We start from the raw sequence: 22,372 nt of genomic DNA on the forward strand, positions 1-22,372 counted from the left end.
TGGATCCTTCCCCCACCACTCACATCTTGATGTTCTGACACTCTTTAACATAATTTCCTCTGTCTGATAAGTGGAGGCTTCCGGGCAAATGCTTTTATTTTTCATGATTATTTTTTAATGTTTATTTCTCTTTGAGAGCGGGGTTGGGGAGGGGCAGAGAGACACGGTGGGGGGGACAGAGGATCCGAAGCAGGCTCCGCTCTGACAGCCACGACCTCGAACTCATGAACTGCGTGAGCAGGGGAGGGGCGGAGAGAGAGGGAGAGAGAGAATCTCAAGGAGGCTCCACACTGTCAGCGCAGGCCCCCATGCGGGCTCTATCCGCTGAGATCATGACCTGAGCCGGAGTTGGACGCTTCATCTGGACGCTTCACCGACTGCCATGTGCCCCCAGGCAAATGCTCTTAAATCTCACCTGAGGCTTTATTCCACCTCCGGCCTCTGCCGCATGCTACTAGGTAGGAATGAACTTTCCTGTTTGGGGGTAAAGAGAATGTTTAATCCACATTCAATCCCACGACTCAGCCTGTCGAGAGCCTGCTGTGTGCACCTGCAGTGAAGCCGGGGTTTTGGTCTGTGAAGACGGCTCCTGAAGCAGGGGGATATCTTTCCGTGAGTGGAACTTTATGTCCCCGGCTGGCACCCTGCACCCATCTTCATCTTTTTTTTTTTTTTTTTTAATTTTTGCCCCCAGATTACTGTATCTACAGAAGTTGGAGAATGTTCTTCGAAACCTGCCCCCATGGCCGGTTCGGACGAGATTGCTTCCGCTGTATGGGGCTCTCAGGAACGCGATAGCCCAGCGCTTACGTTTTGTCCAAGGTAAACTGGTGTGGGGTCATCTGTCACCTTCCTGCTGGGAGCCTGCGTGACATTGGCAGAAAAGCAGACTTGACCTCGCCCGACGCCTTTGCAGAGCTGGGAGGGAAGGGGCCCCAGTGTTGGTGCATCTGGGGTGCTGGAAATGCGACAGTGAGCTCTGCGTCCTTCTGGAAATTTCCTAGCACCACTCACGCCCTCGTCCGCTGTTGTGGTGCTCAGGCTGGAAAGGCACCAGAGTGCACGTGTGTGTGATCGCTGTTCTGGCCCCACTCCTGCTCCTTGGCGTTGGGCAGAGGGAATACCTTCCTGTCCTCCCTGGAAAGCCCTTCTTTGAGCTTCTGCTGACCAGTGGTGTTGTCCAAAGTGACACCAGGTAGACTGGAGCCTTCTCAGTGGACAAATAAATGAGGACAGATGTTGCTTCTGGAGTAAAACCCCCTATAACCGTGACGTTGTCCTCAGGCGCTTTCGGGAAGCATGAAATGATATTGCAATACATTTTTCTCGGTTTTCCTCCCCCGGGGGAGATACTAAAATGTCTGGGAATGTGCGTGGTTTGCTGAAATGCATGTTTGCAGAAGTCAGTGTGTTATTCACGGCCCGTGTAGACATCAGGCTTAGAGAAGCCCGTTTTAGGGGAGTGCTGATACATCAATTTGTCGACCTTACAGAAGTCCTCGTGTGCCTGGAGAGATCAGCCAACAGCTCCAAACTGGGCGGACCCGACCACCCGAAATTGGAAAAGGGCGAGTTCTTTTGGGAGCTGAAGCAGGTACAGCAGGGCACCGACAGGCTTATAAATGGACAGTTTTGGTAAACCATTCAAGAACATCTTGCAGTCTGCAGCTGTGCCCCTGCTGTGAGCTGTGCTAGCAAAATGGGCAAGGTTTCAAAGAACTTTGTTTTATTTTGATATGTTGACGGCTACAGGGTTTTTTAAATTTTAATTTAAATTTGTAAGTTTTTTAGATTTAAAATTTTTATCTGTTTTGAGAGAGAGAGAGGAGCGTGAGCAGGGGAGGGGCAGAGAGAGGGAGGGAGAGAGAGAATCCCAAGCAGACTCCACACTGTCAGCACAGAGCCTGATGCAGGGCTCGAACTCATGGACTGTGAGATCATGACCTGAGCTGAAATCAAGAGTTGGATGCTTAACCGACTGAGCCACCCAGGTGCACCTCTTTTTTTTTTTTTTAAGACTTTATGAATTTATTTGTTTTTTAAATGTTTATTTTTGAGAAAAAGAGAAAAAGAGAGAGAGAGAGCACAGGTGGGAGACGGGAAGAGAAAGAGGGAGAGAGAGAATCCCAAGCAGACTCCACACTGTCAGCACAGAGCCCGACACAGGGCTAGAACTCATGGACCCTGAGATCATGACCTGAGCCATGGTGGATGCTCAACCAACTGAGCCCCCAGATGCTCCTAAAGACTTTATTTTTTAAGTAATCTCTACACCCACTGTGGCGCTTGAACTCACAACCCCGATATCAGGAGTCATGTACTCTTCTGACTGACCCAGCCAGGAGCCCCAATTGCTATAGATTACTGGTTGTGGTTCCCCAGCCCTTTGAGGGCAAGTGTAAGCTTTTCTAAGTGTCCCCCCTCCCTCTCTTCTTTACCTTTCAGCTCTTGATGAAGGATACCGCTGACAGGTGCCTAAACGCCAGCTTGTCTGGGAGGGAGGCTTTCCTGTGTCCTGGCGTCTGGGAAGGCCTTGGGGGGCTGACGTGTCCCCAGGACTCCTTCAACAAGAGCAGCGTCTTAAACAAGCTACTGAGGTCAGCAGACGACGCTGTAAGTAGCCACGGTCTGATCTTGTCCATGGATACCAATGGGCTTACTTTATTAAAAAAATTTTTTTTTAAATGTTTATTTATTTCGGAGAGAGACAGACACAGGGCATGAGTGAGGGAGGGGCAGAGAGAGAGGGAGACACAGAATCCAAAGCAGGCTCCAGGCTCCGAGCTGTCAGCACAGAGTCCAACGTGGGGCTTGAACCCAAGAACCGCGAGATCATGACCTGAGCTGAATTCAGATGCTTAACCGACTGAGCCACCCAGGTGCCCCATCCAATGGGTTTATTTTACAGGTTAGATCCTACATCCTGGATCCCGGCCACCCCTGTGTTCCCTCCCGGCTGTCTGGCCACACTAGGAGTTGTGTGCCATCCATCCAGCCCAAATCTCCTCGATAGTAGGCGGGTTTCCCCAAGAGCACCCCGAACTTTCAGACCGTGCTGCTCTGCTTCACTGGGTTCCGGGCTCCCCGTCCTGCTCTGTCCCTGGCTGCAAATGTGGAGATCGGGCAGAGGAGGGTCCTTGGACATCATCGTCAGCTTGGAGCTAAGGTGCTCTTCCCGAGTTCCTGCCCTTTGCCGCGCGCTCCAGACGGCTGCAGGGTGGGGGGCCCTTTGTTCGTAAAGCTGATTATGTCACCTGCAATCCACGTTGTTCTCACTGGGCACGAAAACTTATGACACCCTTCGGCTTTTGGTGTCAGGATTACCTGGTTCATTGTTTTCCTGCGGTGCTGTTCCAAGGCAAGGGTAGGGCTGGAATGTGCACATGCCCTTGTGCATTTTGTTGGTTAATGGGAGCCACTGCTCAGCTTCTCTTAGTTGTGGAACAGAGTGACAGGAGGCCGGTCCAGTAGGGGCCACAGGGGACTAGCTAACACGTGGGTCCCTTCTGCTCGATTCCTGGATGAACCTTGATTTTGGGGTCTCTTCGGTTGGACACGAGGCAAGACTCCAGCCTAGGACGGTCGCTTAGGTTATCAGACACCTGCAGGGCAAGGTCTTGGACTCAAAGTCAAGAGAACCCTTGCTGGTGCGCCTGGGCAGCTCAGTTGGTGAAGCGTCCGACTTTGGCTCAGGTCATGATCTTGTGGTTCGTGGGTTCGAGCCCTGCCCCGGGCTCTGTGCTGATGGCTCAGAGCCTGGAGCTTGCTTCGAATTCTGTGTCTCCCTCTCTCTCTGCCCCTCTCTGTCTCTGCTTCTCTCTCAAAAATAAATAAACATTAACAACAACAACAAGGGAACCCTTGGTAAGTGAGACTGGGCGCGGGCTGCCTCGCTGGTGCCCGCGCTACCCTTACTGGTGTATCACAAACATTCTCTTTTCCTGTGAAGGATCGCCTTTTGCAAGAACTCATCGCTGGGCTCACAGATACGCCAGTTTCGGTACCCGGAGGGTTTCTGGGCTGGCAGGAAGTGGAGACACAGCTGGCGGACGTGGGCCTGTCCTGCACGCGGCTCTTCCGGGTGCTGGGAGCTGCTGGCTCACCTGGGAACAGTGACCTTGCCGGTGACTGTGAGGACCAGCTTCTCGCCGCAGCGTAAGTTTGTGTGAGATGGGAAACCTGCGAACAGTTGGAAACCACGTGATTCCCACCCCTGCTTCTCTGAAGTGATGGATCAGTGTGGTGTGTTCTACTTCTATGAATAGGGGGACGTATACATTTTGTTTAAATGTTTATTATTTATTCTTGAGAGAGAAAGAGACCGAGCTTGAGTGGGGGAGGGGCAGAGAGAGAGGGAGACACAGAATCCGAAGCCTGTGCTGACCAGGCTCCGAGCAGTCAGCACAGAGCCCGACACGGGGCTCGAACTCACGGACCGTGAGATCATGACCTGAGCTTAGTTAGGTGCTCAACCGACTGAGCCACCCAGGCACCCCTTTTAATTTTTTTTTAAACATTTATTCATTTTTCAAAGTGAGAGATGCAGAGCGTGAGCAGGGGAAGGGCAGAGAGAGAGAGGGAGACACAGAATCCGAAGCAGGTTCCAGGCTCTGAGCTGTCAGCACAGGGCCCGACACGGGGCTCAAACCCAAGCACCTGAGATCATGACCTGAGCTGAAGTCAGACACTTAACTGACTGAGCCATCCAGACGCCCCTAATTTTTTGTTTTTATCTAAAGAAGTACTAACCTCTTTGGTACTTTTGGAAAGCATTTAAAAATACAAAATATCAAACAGTTCTTTTAATGTTTTGCCATTGGCTTAATCTTCCATGAGATTCTTAGCCTCCCAGAGGATGTCATATGTCTTTTTGTTTTTCTTTTGATTTGCTGTGTCTTACATTTCCTGTATTATTGTGAAAGATTTTCCCTTTTTTTTAAGTTTATTTATGTATTTTAAGAGAGAGAGAGAGTGCAAGCAGGGGAGGGGCAGAGAGAGAGGGAGAGAGTCCCAAGCAGGGTCTTGATCCTGCAGAGTGTAAAGTGGTCTTGATCTTACGAACCATGAGATCATGACCTGAGTCAAGATGTAGAGTCAGACACTTAACTGACTGAGCCAGCCATGTGTCCCTTCCCTCGTTTTTCAAATCAGGGTGGGGCAATTCATAAGCAATAAAATACCTATCAAGAAAACTATTGCAAAAAAAAAAAAAACAAAAACAAAACCATTGGGGCGCCTAGGTCGCACAGTCGGTTGAGCGTCCGACTTCGGCTCAGGTCATGGTCTCGCGGTTTGTGGGTTCTAGCCCCGCATGGGGCTCTGGGCTGACAGCTCAGAGCTTGGAGCCTGCTTTGGATTCTGTGTCTCCTTCTCTCTCTGCCCCTTCCCTGCTCTCTCTCTCTCTCAAAAATAAATAAACATTAAAAAAAAAAAAACTATTGCAAAGGTTCTAATTTCTGACATGAGTGGACCGCCGGGCACTTGTGTACATTTGCGTTTGGATGAATTTATAACGATCTGTCTTCTGGAAAACAGTGATCACATGTCAGCCTTCTCTGGATTCTTTTTGGTCGCAGGGTGTTTCATAGTCTGGAGCAGGTGCAGTTGTCCCTGGAAGAAACATCCTACTGGAAAGCCTTTGAGGGGTTTATCAGGAAGACCTGTGAACTGGCCCGCTACGTGAATGCGCCAGAAAGTGTCCAGAATGGTCTATCTGGTGAGTCCGTGGTGCTCCCTGCAGGCCCGTCGGAGCGCCCTTGAGCAATGTTGTTCCTAAGGGACACCCCTATTTAACAAAGGGGACCTAAACGCAGAGGCTGGCCAGGTACAATTTGCCATTGTGATGGCCACATTTGAGCCTCTGCCATCCGTTATGGTGATACCAGGGGTCCTGGTGTGACTGGTTATGCCAGAAGTTTCCGCTGGTGACCGGTTTTCCTCTCAGAAATGTCCTGGTTCAGCTGAGGAACATGTGTGTGTGCAGACCAGGTGTGATGGTCCCCGAGGAGTGCAGATGTACCGCCCGTGGGGTCCTGTCACTCACCCTGCACACTGGGGAGAGCACCCCCCGTCCAGCCAGCTCCCCTCTTCCCGCTCCGTCCTCAACACCAAAAATCCCCTCGAATATGGATTTTACGAATTTGTGGCTGCATCACCCCCAGGAAGTCATTCTCTTATCCCTGAGAGTGACTGAGAAGACGCCACCAGGGTGGGGCTGGTGTTTCTGACTCTTCCTGGTCGGGAGCTGGCGGTCTGTGTCTGGCTCTCTTTGGGGACCGGCTTGCTCTGGTCGTCCGTGTGTCGTGCGCGCTCCAGCCTCCCCTGGGGACCCCTGCTGCTTCCACTTGGGGTGGGGAGGGGAGTATCCTGTTCCTTTCCTGTGGCCATGTCCACCTAATCTTTCCTTCCTCCCTCCTCAGATGGCTGCTTTTTTTTTTTTTTTGCTTTTATTTAAATTCCATTTGGTTAACATGCAGTGTAACATTAATTTCACGTGTACAATGTAGTGATTCAACCTGCATACGTCACCCGGTGCTCATCACGTGTACCCTCCCCCATCCCCATCGCCTGTTTCCCCCATCCCCCGGCCCTCCTCCCCTTTGGTGACCATCTGTTTGTTCTCTGCAGTTACGAGTCTATTTCTTGGTCTCTCTCTCTCTCCCCATGCTTGTTGTTTTGTTTCTTAAGTTCCACATAATGCATGAAATCATATGGTAATTGTCTTTCTCCGATGATGTATTTGGCTTAGCATTAAACTGTAGCTCCATCCATGTCCTTGCAAATGGCAGGATTTCATTCTTCTTGATGGCTGAGTAATATTCCATTGAATATATGTAAACCACATCTTTATCCATTCATCAGTACACGGACATTTGGGCTTAGTCCATCATTTGGCTATTGTTGATAGTGCTGCTATGAATCTTTTCTATTTAAGTTCATTTTATTTATTTTGAGAGAGAGAGAGAGAGAGCACGCGTGCACACAAATGTTGGAGACGCAGAGAGAGAGCGTGCGAGAGAATCCCAAGCAGGCTCTGCGCTGTCAGCCCCCTCCCACGAACCGTGAGATCATGACCTGAACTGAAATCAAGAGTTGGACACTTAACCAGCTGAGCCACCCAGGCACCCCGATAATGATGTTCTAAACATCGGGGTGCATGTGCCCCTTGATTTCTGTATTTTTGTATCTTTGGGGTAAATACCTAGTAGCACAATTGCTGGATCGTAGGGTAGGTCTATTTTTTAAGTTTTTGAGGAATCTCTGTACTCAAACTGCTGCTTTTAGAGGCTGGCAGAGAACCCCCTCTCTGTGGGTGTCAGCATCAAACCCGCTGGCCGCACGTCGGGTCTCTGATGTACTGCAGGGCGCACTGAGCTCTGTACTTGGTGCGGCCTGGCTGGGCTGATGGCTGAGCCGCCTCGGTCAGGTGGATGTTCATCCGGTGCCGTAACGTCCGCGCCGTTACTTTGCCCTCCTTTTTATCGCCTGCTCCGGATCATTTCCAGAAACACAGGCTACAAGAGTGATATTCAGTATCAGTGGGAAGCCTGGGTCCGGAAGTCTCAATAGTGTTGAGAATCACCAACCTCTGTTGTGTTTCATATGAATTGTTTCATCCAACCCTCATGTGAACCGTTGAGTTGGGTTCCATTTTGACTTCATTTTCAGATGGGAATATTGAGGCTCAGGATTACATTCCAGGCCTATATCACAGAACTCCAGGTGTCAAAGGCAGGACACAGTTGTAGGAAGTCTTATTCTGGCCCTGGGGGCTTCACTTCTGTCTGGACAATCCTCAATGGTGGGGGGTCATGCTGCCTGAAGGCGTGTTCCGTTACAGAAACACAGCTTCTCAAACAACGGAGTTTTGTGGATTCTCTGTTCCTGTTTCATGGATTTTCCTGATTCATTTCCTATGTCGTGAATGTCCTGCTTTATTTTTATTATTTCCTTCTTGCTACCAAATTTAGTCTGATGTTCTTTTGCTAGCTTCTTGATTTTCAGGTTTTCTTCTTTTCTAATAACTGCTTTTAAGGCTATAAAGTTTCTTCCGCGCAAAGCTCTAATATATTCCACACAGCTAATATGTCATAGTTTTATTATCAATCAGTTCGAAATTTATTATGATTTCAGTGTTTTGCTTAATTTCCACTAACATGTCCCGTTTGGGGACATTTCGAGTTACTTCAAAAAAAAACCCTCTGAATTTCTAGCCCAATTTAATGAAAGAACATACTCAATGTTTTAGTCTTGGGAATTTGTTGAGATATGCTTTATGGCTCAGGTGATTTTGCTAAATGTATGTGCTTTTCGAAAGAACGTCAATTCTGTCGTTGTTGGGTGTAGTAGTTATAGGTATTAATTAGGTCAAGTTTGTTAATCTTCTGTGGCTTACCTATTATCTGCCTGTTTTATCAGTTGCTGATAAAGAGGAGGTAAAATTTCCCACAGAGGTGGTAAATTTGTCTCTTTTCCTTTTAGCATTGTTACTTCTGCTTTATGTCATTTAAGTTACATCATTAGGTACAAAAAGTTTGGAACTGACATATATTCTTATCAGATGGGCTCTTTTAACATTAGGGAATGATACTTCCTTTTTTTCTCTAGCATTGTTTTTGCCTTAAAAAATATACATCATTGAAAAAAATATATGTACATTATTGGGGCGTCTGGGTGGCTCAGTTGGTTGAGCATCTGACTCTTGATCATGATCCCAGGGTCATGATCCCAGGGTCGTGGGATCAAGCCCCACATCGGGCTCTGTGCTGAACTTGGAGGCTGCTTAAGATTCTCTCTCATTCTGGGGCGCCTGGGTGGCTCAGTTCGTTAAGTGTCCAACTTCAGCTCAGGTCATGATCTCATGGTTCACGAGTTTGAGCCCCAAATCGAGCTCTGTGCTGACAGCTCAGAGCCTGGAGCCTGCTTCAGATTCTGTGTCTCCCTCCCTCTCTGCCCCTCTTCTGCTCGAACTTTGTCTCTCTCTCTCAAAAATAAATAAAAAAAATGTAAAAAGAAGATTCTCTCTCTCTCTCTCTCTCTCTCTCTCTCTCTGCCTCTCTCCCCACTCATTCTCTCTCTCTCTCAAATACATAAATACATTTGAAAAAATATACATCATTTGTATTGGTATTAATGTTAGTATTTGCTGTAGTCTGAATTCTCAGCTGGGATGTCACTGGGGTTAATTTACTCCTAAGTATTTTATTATTTTTGATGTTATTGTTAATGGACCTGTTTTCTTAATTTCCTTTCATTTTTAAAAAATACTTTGTTTACTTATTTATTTTTAATTTTATTTAAAGTTTATTTATTTATTTTGACAGAGAGAGAGAGAGAGAATTCGTGGGGCAGGGACAGAGAGAGAGAGAGAGAGAGAGAGAGAATCCCAAGCTGGCTCCATGCTGTCAGTGCAGAGCCCGATGTGGGGCTAGATCTCATAAACCATGAGATTATGACTTGAGCCGAAGTCAAGAGTTGGGTGCTTAACTGATTGAGCCACTCAGGTGTCCCTAAAGGCTTTATTTTTAAGTAATCCCTATACCTAATGTTGGGCTCGAACTCATAACCCCACAATCAAGAGTCTCATTCTCTACTGACTGAGCCAGCAAAGGGACTTTTAATTTCCTTTCCATATTATTCATTGTTAGTGTTTAAAAATGCAACTGATCTTTGCATGTTGATTATGAATCCTACAGCTTTGCTGAGTTTGTTTATTATTTCTACATGTTTTTTGGGTGGATGGGTGGAATATTTAGAATTTTCTATGTATAAGATAATGTCATCTGTGAACAAGGATAATTTTACTTCTTCCTTTCCTATTTGAATATTTTCTATTTCTTTTTCTTGCCTAATTGCTATGGCTAGGACTTCCAGTACTATGTTGAATAGAAGTGGCCACGTCAGGCTCTGTGCTGACAGCTTGGAGCCTGGAGCTTGCTTCAGATTCTGTCTCTCTCTCTCTCTTTGTCCCCTCCTTCCCCGAAATAAATTAACATTAAAAAAAAGTAAAAAAAAAAAAAAAAAAAGAAGAAGAAGAAATGGCAAAAGGGATCTCTCTCTCTCTACTTTTTTTTCTGTGTCTTTTTTTCTGTCCTTTTTTTCCTTTATGGTATAGTCTGGATAGTTCTCTCTGACTTATTTTCTAGTTCACTGATCCTTTCTTAAGAATGCATTTCATCTACCATTAAGCTTAGTCATTGACTTCTCAATTTCAGTTATTGCAATAAGTTCTAGAGTTTCAATTTGATATTTTTATAAGTTTTATTAAAAAACATGCCTGATAACTCCAATAATTGGATCTCTTGAGTATCTATTTCTATTGTATGAATTTCTTCTTTGTATCACTTCTTATGTTTTTTTATGTACTTATTTTTCAATGTTTATTTTTGAGAGAAAGAGAGTGAGTGAGCAAGGGGCAGAGAGGGGGGCGGACAGAGGATCCAAAGCAGTCTCTGTGCTGACAGCAGAAAGCCCGATGTGGGGCTCAAACTCAAGAACTGTGAGATCATGACCTGGGCTGAAGTCCACTGAGCCCCCCAGGTGCCCCTATGTGCTTGGTTTTGACTCTATTCCAGACATTATGTATTAAAAGTTATGGAGATAATTTGATACTCTGGATGTTTTCCATCCTTCAGATAGGCTTTTTGTTTGTTTGGTTGTTTATTTCAATAGGCAGTTAGAGTGGGGGGCATTTCACCTTAATTCAGCTGGAAGTTGCCTCATTTTTTTTGAAGCCTGGTGTCAGTGTCTGTGAGATCTCACCTGTTTGTCATCTGTTCTTACTGCTAGAATGTAGCCCTTTGAGTTCCCAACATGACGCTGTGGTGTTGACCAAAGACATTGTTTCCTTCCTGGCCCTGAATTCCAATTTCTCTCCTTGTTTTGTGAGACTTTGGAAAGTCCCGTTCACTTCTCAGCCCCTTAGCCCTTGGCTTTGTTTTTGAAAGGAGTCGTGGCCTTCGATGGAGAAGTGGCTTTAGGGGGCTTCATTTCAGCTGCCTTTTGGATCCGGGCCCCACAAATACTCATGGCCTTGAAAGTTGTCTGATGCCTTCAACGACTTTAAAAATCTTTAAAATACATGATCTGTCTTTTCTAGATGTTTCTAGTGGAAAGGTTGGGCTAATACAGTCTGGCTGTGCCATCTGCAGAACTGCCCATTCCTGTTCTTGTTCAAGGCTGGTGTGCGTGTCCCCAACCCGTGGGTGACAGAGCAAGGCTTCTGCCTGTGGCTTGCGGTTGAGTCCTGGCAAGCTCTTGGGGGGTGAAGAGTGAGCTGGTAAAGGACTTGGATGTTGGAGGCAACCTGGTTAGTTTCATGCCTTGGTTCTGCCACCAACTGGCCGTCAGGTTGGGAATTTCAGCTTCGTCACCCATAAGTGGGCTCAATCATATGAGGACTTAGCAAGTGACTTCTTAGCAGAATGTGTGAAGTGTGTTGCATGTGAAGCACACTGAAGAATAAACATTAAAGTGTGTGTTCCCTGGTGTGCCGGGAGCGCGCTCTTTTGCATCAGGCACCGTAGGGGAAAGTGCTTCCACAAGGCAGAAGCAATCGATTCAGGGGCGAGTTCAGGGCGCCTTTCGAGGAGGAGGAGACTTTTTTTTCTAATTTAATTTTTAGTTGTATCAAATTAATACTTAGAATAAGGACAAAAGGTCAAATATGGGACACAATGAAGACAGAGGTCCTCTTTTCAACCCTCTCGCATTCCAGTGAGGCAACCTCATTCAGTTCGGTGTTTTGATCTGTGTCTTTCTAAATACCGTGCCTGACCTATAAATGCTTGATTTTTTAAATAGTGAGCTACTGTTTGTTGACTTCCCACACGGAAGGTGAGGACTACTCCTTCTGTTTTCTTTTTTTAAAGACTTCATTTTTTAAATAATCTCTATGCCCAACGTGGGGCTCGAACTCACAACCTCGAGATCAAGAGTTGTATATTCTACCGACTGAGGCAGATGGGGGCTGGCTACTCCTTCTATGTGTCCCTCTTTTCCATATGGGCTTATTTCCCCATCTTACCAATGTGGTTTTATCACATTCTGGCTAATTCAACATGAAGGGTTTAGGGAGCCAGTTCCACGTGAATTGTGCTCGTGTCTCAACCGTGTGGCAAATCGTGAATACGTACACTTTCTTGTACGCCATTTTGTCTTTCCTGAGTTGATGATTGTCTCGTCCTTTCCAACTGTGAGGTTTTACCTCTTGGGCATTTAGCCCAAGTTTTCGAAACCTGTCAAATAATAGCAATATGGGCAAAAATATGAGCTGGTCCATACATGTCCTCTTTTTTGGTCCTTTTGGCTTCACCCTCTTTGGTCTTTGCGTTTGGTTTTTGTAGTTTGGTGGTCCTCAAGGACTGGGCATCCCTTCCTGGGAATTCCTTTGCCTTTATCCCTTTGCTTTTCTGTGTTGGAACCCTGCTACCTGCGTCTCATGTTTTCTCTTTCTTGGTTTGCTGTCTTGTTCTAGACAAGCGGCCTGGCGGGGGTGATGGAGGGGATGTGGGTCAGCATTCCTCTTTGTTCACAGTGTCGTCCAATCTATTCTCAGTCCCCCTAGCCTTGCGCCCCCTGTCAAAGTCATGTGCAGATGCTTGTCCCTCTGGCGCAGGGGACTTGTGGACTTTCTGCAAAGAAGGTCCGCTCCCCTTTCCTCATCCTCTCCCTCTGCAGGTGGGAGCTGAAGCCCCTGCTTCTCCGCCAATGCTGAGGCCTCTTGTCCACTTCCTTTCCTGCTTCTTGGTGCCGATCGCTCCCATCGGCTGTTGCTCTCTTTCTCCTCTTCCTATCCACGGGATTACTCACTGTGTTCTCTGCTGCCATTTCAGGGATGCTTTGGGAACGAATAGAGATGAATGCACGTGTCCAACCTTCCATGCCGTCAGGGAAAACCTTAGACAGGTACCCTGGAGGTGGTCCAGAAAAGGCTCGATGTCTGCTGAGCTAGGCTGTTGTAAAGCTCAACGGCTACAAGGATGCGGATCACTGTTAACCAGAGATCCCAGGGCTACATGGAAAGTCTCAAGAGAGTTCTGGTTAGCGGGGAGATGGACAGTCTAGACATGGGTGTCAGCTCAGGGTGCTGGGGCACAGAGCAGGTGATGACAAGTAACGGGCAGGACATGAGTTGTTTGCACTTAGAGAGTGTGGAGAATTTGGTGGGTAGAAAACTATGAGGGAAAAGGGGTCAAATTCTTTAAAAAAAAATTTTTTTTAAGTTTATTCATCTTTGAGAGACAGGGAGAGACAGAGCATGAGTGGGGAAGGGGTAGAGAGAGGGAGACACAGAATCCAAAGCAAGGTCCAGGCTCCGAGCTGTCAGCGCGGAGCCCAACACGGGGCTCGAACCCACAAACTGTGAGATTGTGGCCTGAGCTGAAGTCAGCTGCTTAACTGACTGAGCCACCCAGGTGTCCCGGACTTGGACGGATGGCTCTTGGAGGCCGATGAGCTCGGTAGCAAACATTGCTTCTGGTGCAGAGTTTAGTGAGCAGGTCACTTGGGCTTCCATTGTAACCAGTTTTCTCTTTGGGAAAACAGGGATTATCTGGCCTGCTTTATCGGGTTCTTATGAGGACGAAATCAGATAATGTGTGTAAATGGCTAGCATGGGAGTTGTAGGCCATTGCGTGAGGCATTCCATTCCTTTCCTTCCGCACAGAAATGAGTGCCAGCATTATAATGAGTCACAGACAGCAGCCAGGGAGTGGACTCTCGTGGATTATGTTTTCTTCTTTTGTTTAGAAAACTTGTTCGACGTGGCTTGGTTTTTGGTAGCATTACCCTTTCGAAAATCTGTTATGAATCACACACACTTGTGCTGATTTTCACGATTGTTACTACCTTCCTTTTCCCCGTGTGATTTCGCTTGTGAAATAGATGCCAGAAAGGTTAAATTACTTGCCTCAAATTAGGATTTTTCTTTTTTTAATGTTGATTTTTTTATTTTTTTATTTATTATTTAAAAAATTTTTTTTAACGTTTATTTATTTTTGAGACAGAGAGAGACAGAGCATGAAGGGGGGAGGGGCAGAGAGAGAAGGAGACACAGAATCGGAAGTAGGCTCCAGGCTCTGAGCCATCAGCCCAGAGCCCGACGCGGGGCTCGAACTCACGGACTGCGAGATCGTGACCTGAGCTGAAGTCGGACGCTTAACTGACTGTGCCACCCAGGCGCCCCTATTTATTATTTAAAAAAAATTTTTTTTTAATGTTTATTTATTTATTTATTTATTTATTTTTTATTTTTTTATTTATTTATTTTTTATTTATTTTTGGGACAGAGAGAGACAGAGCATGAACGGGGGAGGGGCAGAGAGAGAGGGAGACACAGAATTGGAAGCAGGCTCCAGGCTCCGAGCCATCAGCCCAGAGCCTGACGCGGGGCTCGAACTCACGGACCGCGAGATCGTGACCTGGCTGAAGTCGGACGCTTAACCGACTGCGCCACCCAGGCGCCCCAATGTTTATTTATTTTTGAGACAGAGAGAGATAGAGCATGATCGGGGGAGGGTCAGAGAGAGAGGGAGACACAGAATCCAAAACAGGCTCCAGGTTCTGAGCTGTCAGCACAGAGCCCGACGCGGGGCTCGAACCCACGAACTGTGAGATCGTGACCTGAGCTGAAGTTGAACGCTTAGCCAACTGAGCCACCCAGGCGCCCCTGGTTTGTTTATTTTGAGACAGAGAGAGCGCATGAACGAACAGGGGTGGCACAGAGAGAGGGGGAGAGAGAGGACCCAAGCAGGCTCAGAGCCATCAGCGCAGAGCCCAATGCGGGGCTCGATCTCACGAACTGTAAGATCATGACCTGAGCCGAAATCAAGAGTCGGATGCTTAACCGACTCAGCCCACCAGGTGCCCCGAGAGAGAGAATCTTAAGCAGGTTCCACACCCAGTGCAGAGCCCAACTCGGGCTCGATCCCATGACCCTGGGATCATGAGCTGAGCCGAAATCAAGTCGAATGCTCCACTGACTGAGCCACCCAGTCGCCCCAGCAACTATAAGTTTTAAATTAGGTCTACGATGAATTCTGAGATAATTTTTGTATATGATGTTGGTGTACACTGAGTATTATTTTTTTGCATATGGAGATCCAATTGCTTCGGAAAGATTTGTTGTGAAGATTTTCTCCACTGAATTATCTCTGTCGCTTTGTTAAGTAAATACTCACATGAATGGATCTTTTCTGCCTCTTCTGTTCCAGGGGTGTGTTTGTTGGTCTCTATGCCAATATCACATGACCTCGATTAGTGAAGTTTTAATTTTTGAGTTTTATTGATGTAAATACTCTTATTTCTATATGTCAGTTATCCATTTATTTAAATAATCTCTAATTTCTACTTAGACATGAACTAATCTCTAATCTCTACACTCAGTTGAGTGTAATATAATAACAATAAGCCAGGTGCCCCTGATTCTTACAGTTTTAGTGTAAGTCTTAGCATCAGTGTTAGCCTTCCTACTTTGTTCTTTTAAAAAATTGTTTTAGGGGCACCTGGGTGGCTCAGTCGGTTAAGCGTCCGACTTTGGCTCAGGTCATGATCTCACGGTCCGTGAGTTCAAGCCCCGCGTCGGGCTCTGTGCTGACAGCTCAGAGCCTGGAGCCTGTTTCAGATTCTGTGTCTCCCTCTCTCTCTCTGACCCTCCCCCTGTTCATGCTCTGTCTCTCTCTGTCTCAAAAATAAATAAACGTTAAAAAAAATTTAAAAAATTGTTTTAGGGGCGCCTGAGTGGCTCAGTCGGTTAAGTGTCTGACTTCGGCTCAGGTCATGATCTTGCGGTTCGTGAGTTCGAGCCCCCGCATCGGGCTCTGTGCTGACAGCTTGGAGCCTGGAACCTGCTTTGGATTCTGTGTCTTCCTCTCTCTGCCTCTCCCCCGCTCACACTCGGTCTCTCTCTCTCTCTCAGTAAAATAAATAAACATTAAAATAAAATGAAGTAAAATAAAAAAAAAATTGTTTTAGCAGGGCCTGGTTGACTCAGTTAGTGGAGCATGTGACTCTTGATCTTGGCATTGTAAGTTCGAGCCCTATGTTGGGTGTACAGATTACTTGAAACAAATCTTGGGGCGCCTGGGTGTCTCAGCCGGTTAAGCTCCAACTCTGGATTTTGGCTCAGGTCATTATCTCTCGCAGTTGATGAGATCGAGCCCTGAGTAGGGCTCTGCATTGACAGCACAGAACCTCTTTGGGATTCTGTCTCTCCTCTCTCTCTGCCCCTTCCCCTGCTCACACACTCTCTCTCTCAAAATAAATAAACAAACAATTAAAAAAATAAAATCTTTGAAAAAATTGTTTTAGCTATTCTAGGTCATCTGAATTTTAGAATCTGCTTCTCGGTTTCTCAAAATTCTGTTGGAATTTAAACCAAGATTGAGTTGACTTTCTGGATAAATTTAGGGGGAATGACTTCTTAACTACACGTAGTCTTCTGATTCATGAGCACCGTGTATCTCTTCATTTGTTTATGTCTTATTTATTTTCTTCTTTTAAAATTTCTTAATGTTTATTTATTTTTGAAAGAGAGAGAGGCAGAGCATGAGCAGGAGAGGGGCAGAGAGAGAGGGAGACACAGAATCCAAAGCAGATGCCAGGCTCTGAGCTGTCATCACAGAGCTTGATGTGGGGTTTGAACTCATGAGCCACGAGATCATGACTTGAGCCAAAGTCAGTCGCTTAACTGACTGAGCCACCTAGGCGCCCCTGTTTTCTGTTAGTAATTTCGTTGTAGTACTCTTCAAATCTTTTCTCAGGTTATCCCTATGTGTTTAGCATTTTTGAAATTTTTGAGATGCTACATTGAGATGCATAACTAGGATAAGTAAGCCCCTCTTGATAAGATATTTTACCTTTCATATGTTGTTGGATTCAACTTGCTAAAATTTTGTCTAACATTTTGCATTTCTTCCATGAGGGATGCTGGACTGTAGTTTTCTTTTCCTTTGATGTCTTTGTCTTATTTTGGTATCAAGGAAATCCTGGCCTCATAGAATAAGTTGAGAAGTTTCCTCTCCTTTCCAATTTCCTGGAGGAATTTGTGTAGAATTGGTATTATTTCTCCCTTTAACATTTGGTAGAATTTAGTAGTGAAGCCATCCCGGCCTTTAGTTTTTTTCGTGGGAAGGTTTTTAAACTATACATTCAATTTCCTTAATAGGACTATTCAGGTTATCAGTTTCTTCCTGAGTAAGCTCTGGAAGATGTGTCGTCCAATGAACTTGTCTCTGCCATGTAAATTGTCCACTTTAGTGTCATAGTGTTTTTTTCCTGCTATTCCATTATTATTCTCTTTTAAAAGATATTTTTTTAAGAGATTTTATTTTTAAGTAATCGCTACACCCAACATGGGGCTCAAACTCCCGACCTTGAGGTCAAGAGTTGCACGTTCTTCTGACAGAGCCAACAGGTGCCTCCCTTATTATTCTCTTAATATTATAGAATCTGTAGTAATATCACCGCTCATACTTGTTCTCGGTAATTTGTGCCTTTCTTTTTTTCTTGATCACTTTGCTTTAGAGGGTCATCAATACTATTGATCTCAGACAAATAGCCTTTGATTTTGTTAATTTTTCTGCAATATTTTCCTTTATTCTATTTCCTTAGTTTTCACTTTGATCTTTACTCTTTTCTTTATTCTACTTACTTTAGGTTTAACTAACTTATTTTTTTTAATATTTATTTATTTTGAGAGAGAGAGAGTGAGCAGGGGAGAGGCAGAGAGAGAGAGAGAGAATCCCAAGCAGGTTCCTTGCTGTCAGCACAGAGCCTGACATGGGGCTCAATCCCATGAAAATCAAACTGAAATCAAGAGTCAGATGCTTAACTGACTGAGCCACCCAGGCACCCCGAGTTCCACTGACTTTCTAGTTTCTTACCACAGAAGTGGAGGTCATTGATTTAAGACCTTTATACTTTTCCAGTGTAGGTGTTTAATGTATAAATTTCTCCTTGGGTACTTTTTTAGTCATATCCAACAAATACTGCCATTTGGTTCTCTGATATTTATTCAGTTTTAAAATACTTTTTCATTTACCTTTTGATTGCTTTTTGGATCCATGAGTTATTTCAAAGTGTGTTATTTAGTTTCCAAAGAGTTGGGATCTTCCAGATACATGTCTGTTAATTGATTTCTAATTTAATTGGTCAGTGAACATTCTTTATATGACTAGAATCCTTTTAAGTCTTACTGAGCTCTGTTGTTTGGTCTAGAATATGGTCCGGCATGGCAAATGTTCTGTATGTACTTGAGAATATGTATCACGTTGTTGGCTGGGGTGTCTTAGCTAAATGTCAATTGGATCATGTTGGTTCATGGTGTTCTACAGATCCGTGTCCTTGCTGATGTTTTTTTGTCTTCCTGTCGTATCAGTTATCGGAGGGCGTGTTGGGATCTCTGACGATCACTGTGGGTTTGTTGATTTCTCCTCGTACTTTATATTGGTTTCTGTTTCATGTGCTTTGTATCGCTTTTCGGCCTTTTGGCTAAGATGTTTCATGTGCTTTGAGGCTCTGTTATAATGCCCATGAACATTTAGAACTACTCTGTCTTGATTCCTCGATGCCTTAGCAATATAAAATTACAGTGATATTATCATCTGAAGTCTACTTTAATGCTTTCTTTTGCTTTGTGTTAGGGTGGTATGTCTTTTCTGTCCTTTTTTATTTATGTCTTTCATTTCAAGCGCATTTTCATATGCAACATACAGTTGGGTCTGGTTTTATCCATTCTGAAAAGTTTTGCCTTTTTTTTTTTAATGTTTGCTTAATTTTGACAGCGACATCAAGGGAGAGGCAGAGAGAGAGGGAGACAGAGTATGTGAAGCGGGCTCCGTGCTGACAGCAGAGAGCCCGATACAAGGCTTGAAGTCACAAACTGTGAGATCATGACCTGAGCCAAAATCACTCAGCCGAAATAGCCACTCAGATATCCACTCAGAAATATCCACTCAGAAAAATCCTCTGCCCATTTTCAAGTCAGATTTTTTATTGTTGTTGAGTCGTATGAGTTCTGTATATATTTTGGATATTAGCTCCCTATTGCGAATATCATTTGCAAATATCGTCTCCCATTCAGTAGGTTGCCTCTTTGTTTTGTTAGTGATTTCCTTTGCTGTGCAAAAGCTTGTTAGTTTGATGTAGTCCCAATAGTTTATTTTTGCTTTTGTTGCCCTTGCCTGAGGAGACAGATCCAAAGAAATACTGCTCAGACCTATGTCCAAGAGTTTACTGCCTCTGTTTTCTGTCAAGGGTTTTATGGGTTCAGGTCTCACATTTAGATCTTCGGTGCAGTTTGAATTTATTTTTGTGTGCAGTGTAAGAAAGTGGTACAGGTGCATTCTTTGGCATATAGCTGTCTGCTGTGCCCTACCCCATTTACGGAAGATACTGTCTTTTCACTATTGTGTACTCTTGTGTCCTTTGTTATAGATTAATTGGCCATAGAAACATGGGTTTATCTCTGAGGTCTCTATTCTGTTTGATTGATCTATGTGTCTGCTTCTGGGCAGTACCACCCTCTTTCGGGGCAGTTTTGGTTGATTATTTTTTTCTCCTAACTCTGGGTCATGTATTTCTGCTTCTTTGCATGCCCGGTGATTTTTGATTGGATGCCAAACATTTTGAGGTTCGCCTTGTTTCCTGCTTGCCATTCTGTTTTTCCTATGTTCTTGAAAACAGTTTGATCCTTTAGGATCTTGCTTTTAAGGTTTGTTAGGACTGGAGCGACACTCGGTGCGGTTGCAAATATTCCCCAGGACTGAGGCGAGACTCATCGTGCATCTTGTACTCATTGTCTCGTGAGACTGTGGATTGTTCCGGTCCGGCTGATGGAAAGAGAATTTGTTCCTGGCCCATGTGATCCCCGGATACTTTTCCGGAATCCTTTTGGGTGGATCTTTCCCTGGTCTCCGGGTGCTTTGTCACCTGCATGCACTGGTTTGTCCTCAGCTGGATAGTTGAAGGAGGCAGACAGCGGGGGCTCCATCTATATGGCTCTGTCTTTCCTGGGAGTCTGTTCTGTGTATCTGTGCCGTCTTCCGGACTCTAACCTTCATCCCCTCTGCTCAGGGCGCCTGACAGTTCCTGCTCAGTTCCACCTCCTGTGTCATGGCCTGGATGCTCTCCTTAAGGCAATAGACAGGATAATCATGGGTCTCACCTTGTTTATTTTCTGTCTTCTGTGGATCACTGTCTCCATTGCTTGACAGCCAGGGATAGTTGGTGTTGGCCAGAAGTGGGAGCCAGATCACAAGGATTTCTAACCCTTCTTTGTTATATTTTCAAACACATTAACTGAACCACTATAGTGTTTTTTGCTTTGGCAGATTTGACTGTTGTTTCCAACTTGAGATCGATATATGAAATGCCTTTCTATTTAGCTTTCTCTGAGGAATCTCCTTGTTACGAAGAAAACATGGACTGGGAAATCATCACTGATAATTATTTTGACTTTTTGAGTAACTTACTCAAGTCTCCAGCTGCTTCCGTAGCTAGGTAAGTTTTCAGAACCCAATTTCCAGGTTTCTATGTAACTATTACCTGAAGACAAGCAGAATCTAGTTGTAGGGAATGCTTTTGCTTTAGAATGTGAGCTCCTTATTTGGCTACTGAACAGTGTTTCATATTAGGTGTTCAATAAACATTTGCTCCATAGAGTGTATATGCCTCATGTTTCCACGGATTTTGAAAAGAAAAACAGATGAAAATAGTAAAATTTTCTCTGAAAAGCATGAGTTATAATAGATACGCCAAAAAGTGCAATCTTTGGCAAATAGTCTCATCTAATTGCCTGCTTGAGTCATGGCATCAGTGATTTAAGATTCTGGTAGTTTTGGAGACTTTTGAGGAGAGAAGTGATCTTTGGAACTAAATCTACCAGATTATATGCTATCCTGCTACTTTGACATATGCATTGTGGTAGAAATTTTTATGTATAATTATGGATATTTTATATAGTTTATTTCTTTAATTTTTAAAAACATGAGTCTCATTTTATTTATTTATTATTACTTAAAAATTCTTTTTAATGTTTATTTTTGAGAGAGAGAGAGAAAGACAGAGCATGAGTGGGGAAAGGGCAGAGAGAGAGGGAGACACAGAATCGGAAGCAGGCTCCAGGCTCCGGGCTGTCAGCACAGAGCCCGACGTGGGGCTTGAACTCACAAACTATGAGATCAAGACCTGAGCCGAAGTCAGACGCTTAACTAAGTCACCCAGGCGCCCCTATTTATTTATTATTTGTAAGTAAGCTCTGCACTCAGTGTAGGACTTGAACTCACAACCCCGAGATCAAGAGTCGCCTACTCTACTGACTGAACCTGCCGGGTGCCCTGGATATTATGTACAGTTTAAAGCACACTTTATTGTTCATGGGTGTGCTGGGAAGAGATGGGACAGAAGCTTTGCATTAGAGCATAGCTTTCAGACTCAGGAGTGGAACCTATTCTATGAAGTTTGCTAAAAATACAAATTCCCAGAAGCGCTAGACATTGACTGTGTGTAGGAACCAGTTTTCTGTAGATTTAAGAAATTCTCCAGGTGCACAGCAAAATTCAAGAGCTGTTCTTCAACATCTCTCTGGACCTAGGAACTGTCACTCCCAAGAAACTTTTAAAGCTCGGGGGTTAGTGGACCAAGGAGGAAGAGCACGGGACACACCCCCTAGAGAGTCAGTCCCTTGTTCAGTTTGGATTTACAATACCTTACTCTCCTGAAAGTCTCAAATATTTAGATGCCCTAGAAAGACAGCAGTAAACCTCGTCTGTCTATGCTCTGAGGGCATGTTTCATTTTATAGCTGTAGACCCAGAGCAGCTGGCATAGTATCTGTCATAATAGATGCTAGGTAACTGGATGTTGACCTAATGAATGAGTGAAGAAATAAAAATAAGGATGGACATTAATCGTGATCGGTATGAAGAGTACTGGGCCTGGAAATAGAAACCCTGGACCATGTCCTGTTCCAGCCGTATAATCATATAAAAATAAATATATAGATTTATAACAAATATATAAATATATATTTGTGTATATGTATTCATTATATATTTATGTTATATATTATATTTATATGTATTTATTATTATACATTATATGTAATATATATTATAATAAATACATATAAATACATGTAAATACATATACATATATTTATATTTAATAAATACAAATAAATACATATAAATACATTATTATATATTATATGTAATATATATTATAATAAATCCATACAAATATATTACATATTAAATATAAATATATATAATATATATAAATTATATATATTAAAAAATATATAAATTATATGTAGTATATAAACATGTATAAGTTATATATATAAATATATATAAATTATATATAAATTATAT

The 22,372-nt window shown here is 44.3% G+C and overlaps 1 protein-coding gene across 1 annotated transcript in view; it reads left to right on the forward strand.

The window, feature by feature from the left end:
- Positions 1–22,372, forward strand: part of ABCA13 (ATP binding cassette subfamily A member 13) — a 396,309-nt gene that overhangs the window by 65,048 nt on the left and 308,889 nt on the right. Inside the window, exons 11-16 of the mRNA XM_019450998.2 lie at positions 695–822; positions 1,494–1,594; positions 2,446–2,613; positions 3,950–4,155; positions 5,577–5,716; positions 20,385–20,499. Coding sequence (XP_019306543.2) covers positions 695–822; positions 1,494–1,594; positions 2,446–2,613; positions 3,950–4,155; positions 5,577–5,716; positions 20,385–20,499 — 858 coding nt within the window. The remainder of the gene's footprint in view (positions 1–694; positions 823–1,493; positions 1,595–2,445; positions 2,614–3,949; positions 4,156–5,576; positions 5,717–20,384; positions 20,500–22,372) is intronic.

This window comes from Panthera pardus, unplaced genomic scaffold, assembly GCF_024362965.1.
Source record: "Panthera pardus isolate Hobbes unplaced genomic scaffold, ASM2436296v1 HiC_scaffold_8, whole genome shotgun sequence".
Taxonomy (NCBI): domain Eukaryota; kingdom Metazoa; phylum Chordata; class Mammalia; order Carnivora; family Felidae; genus Panthera; species Panthera pardus.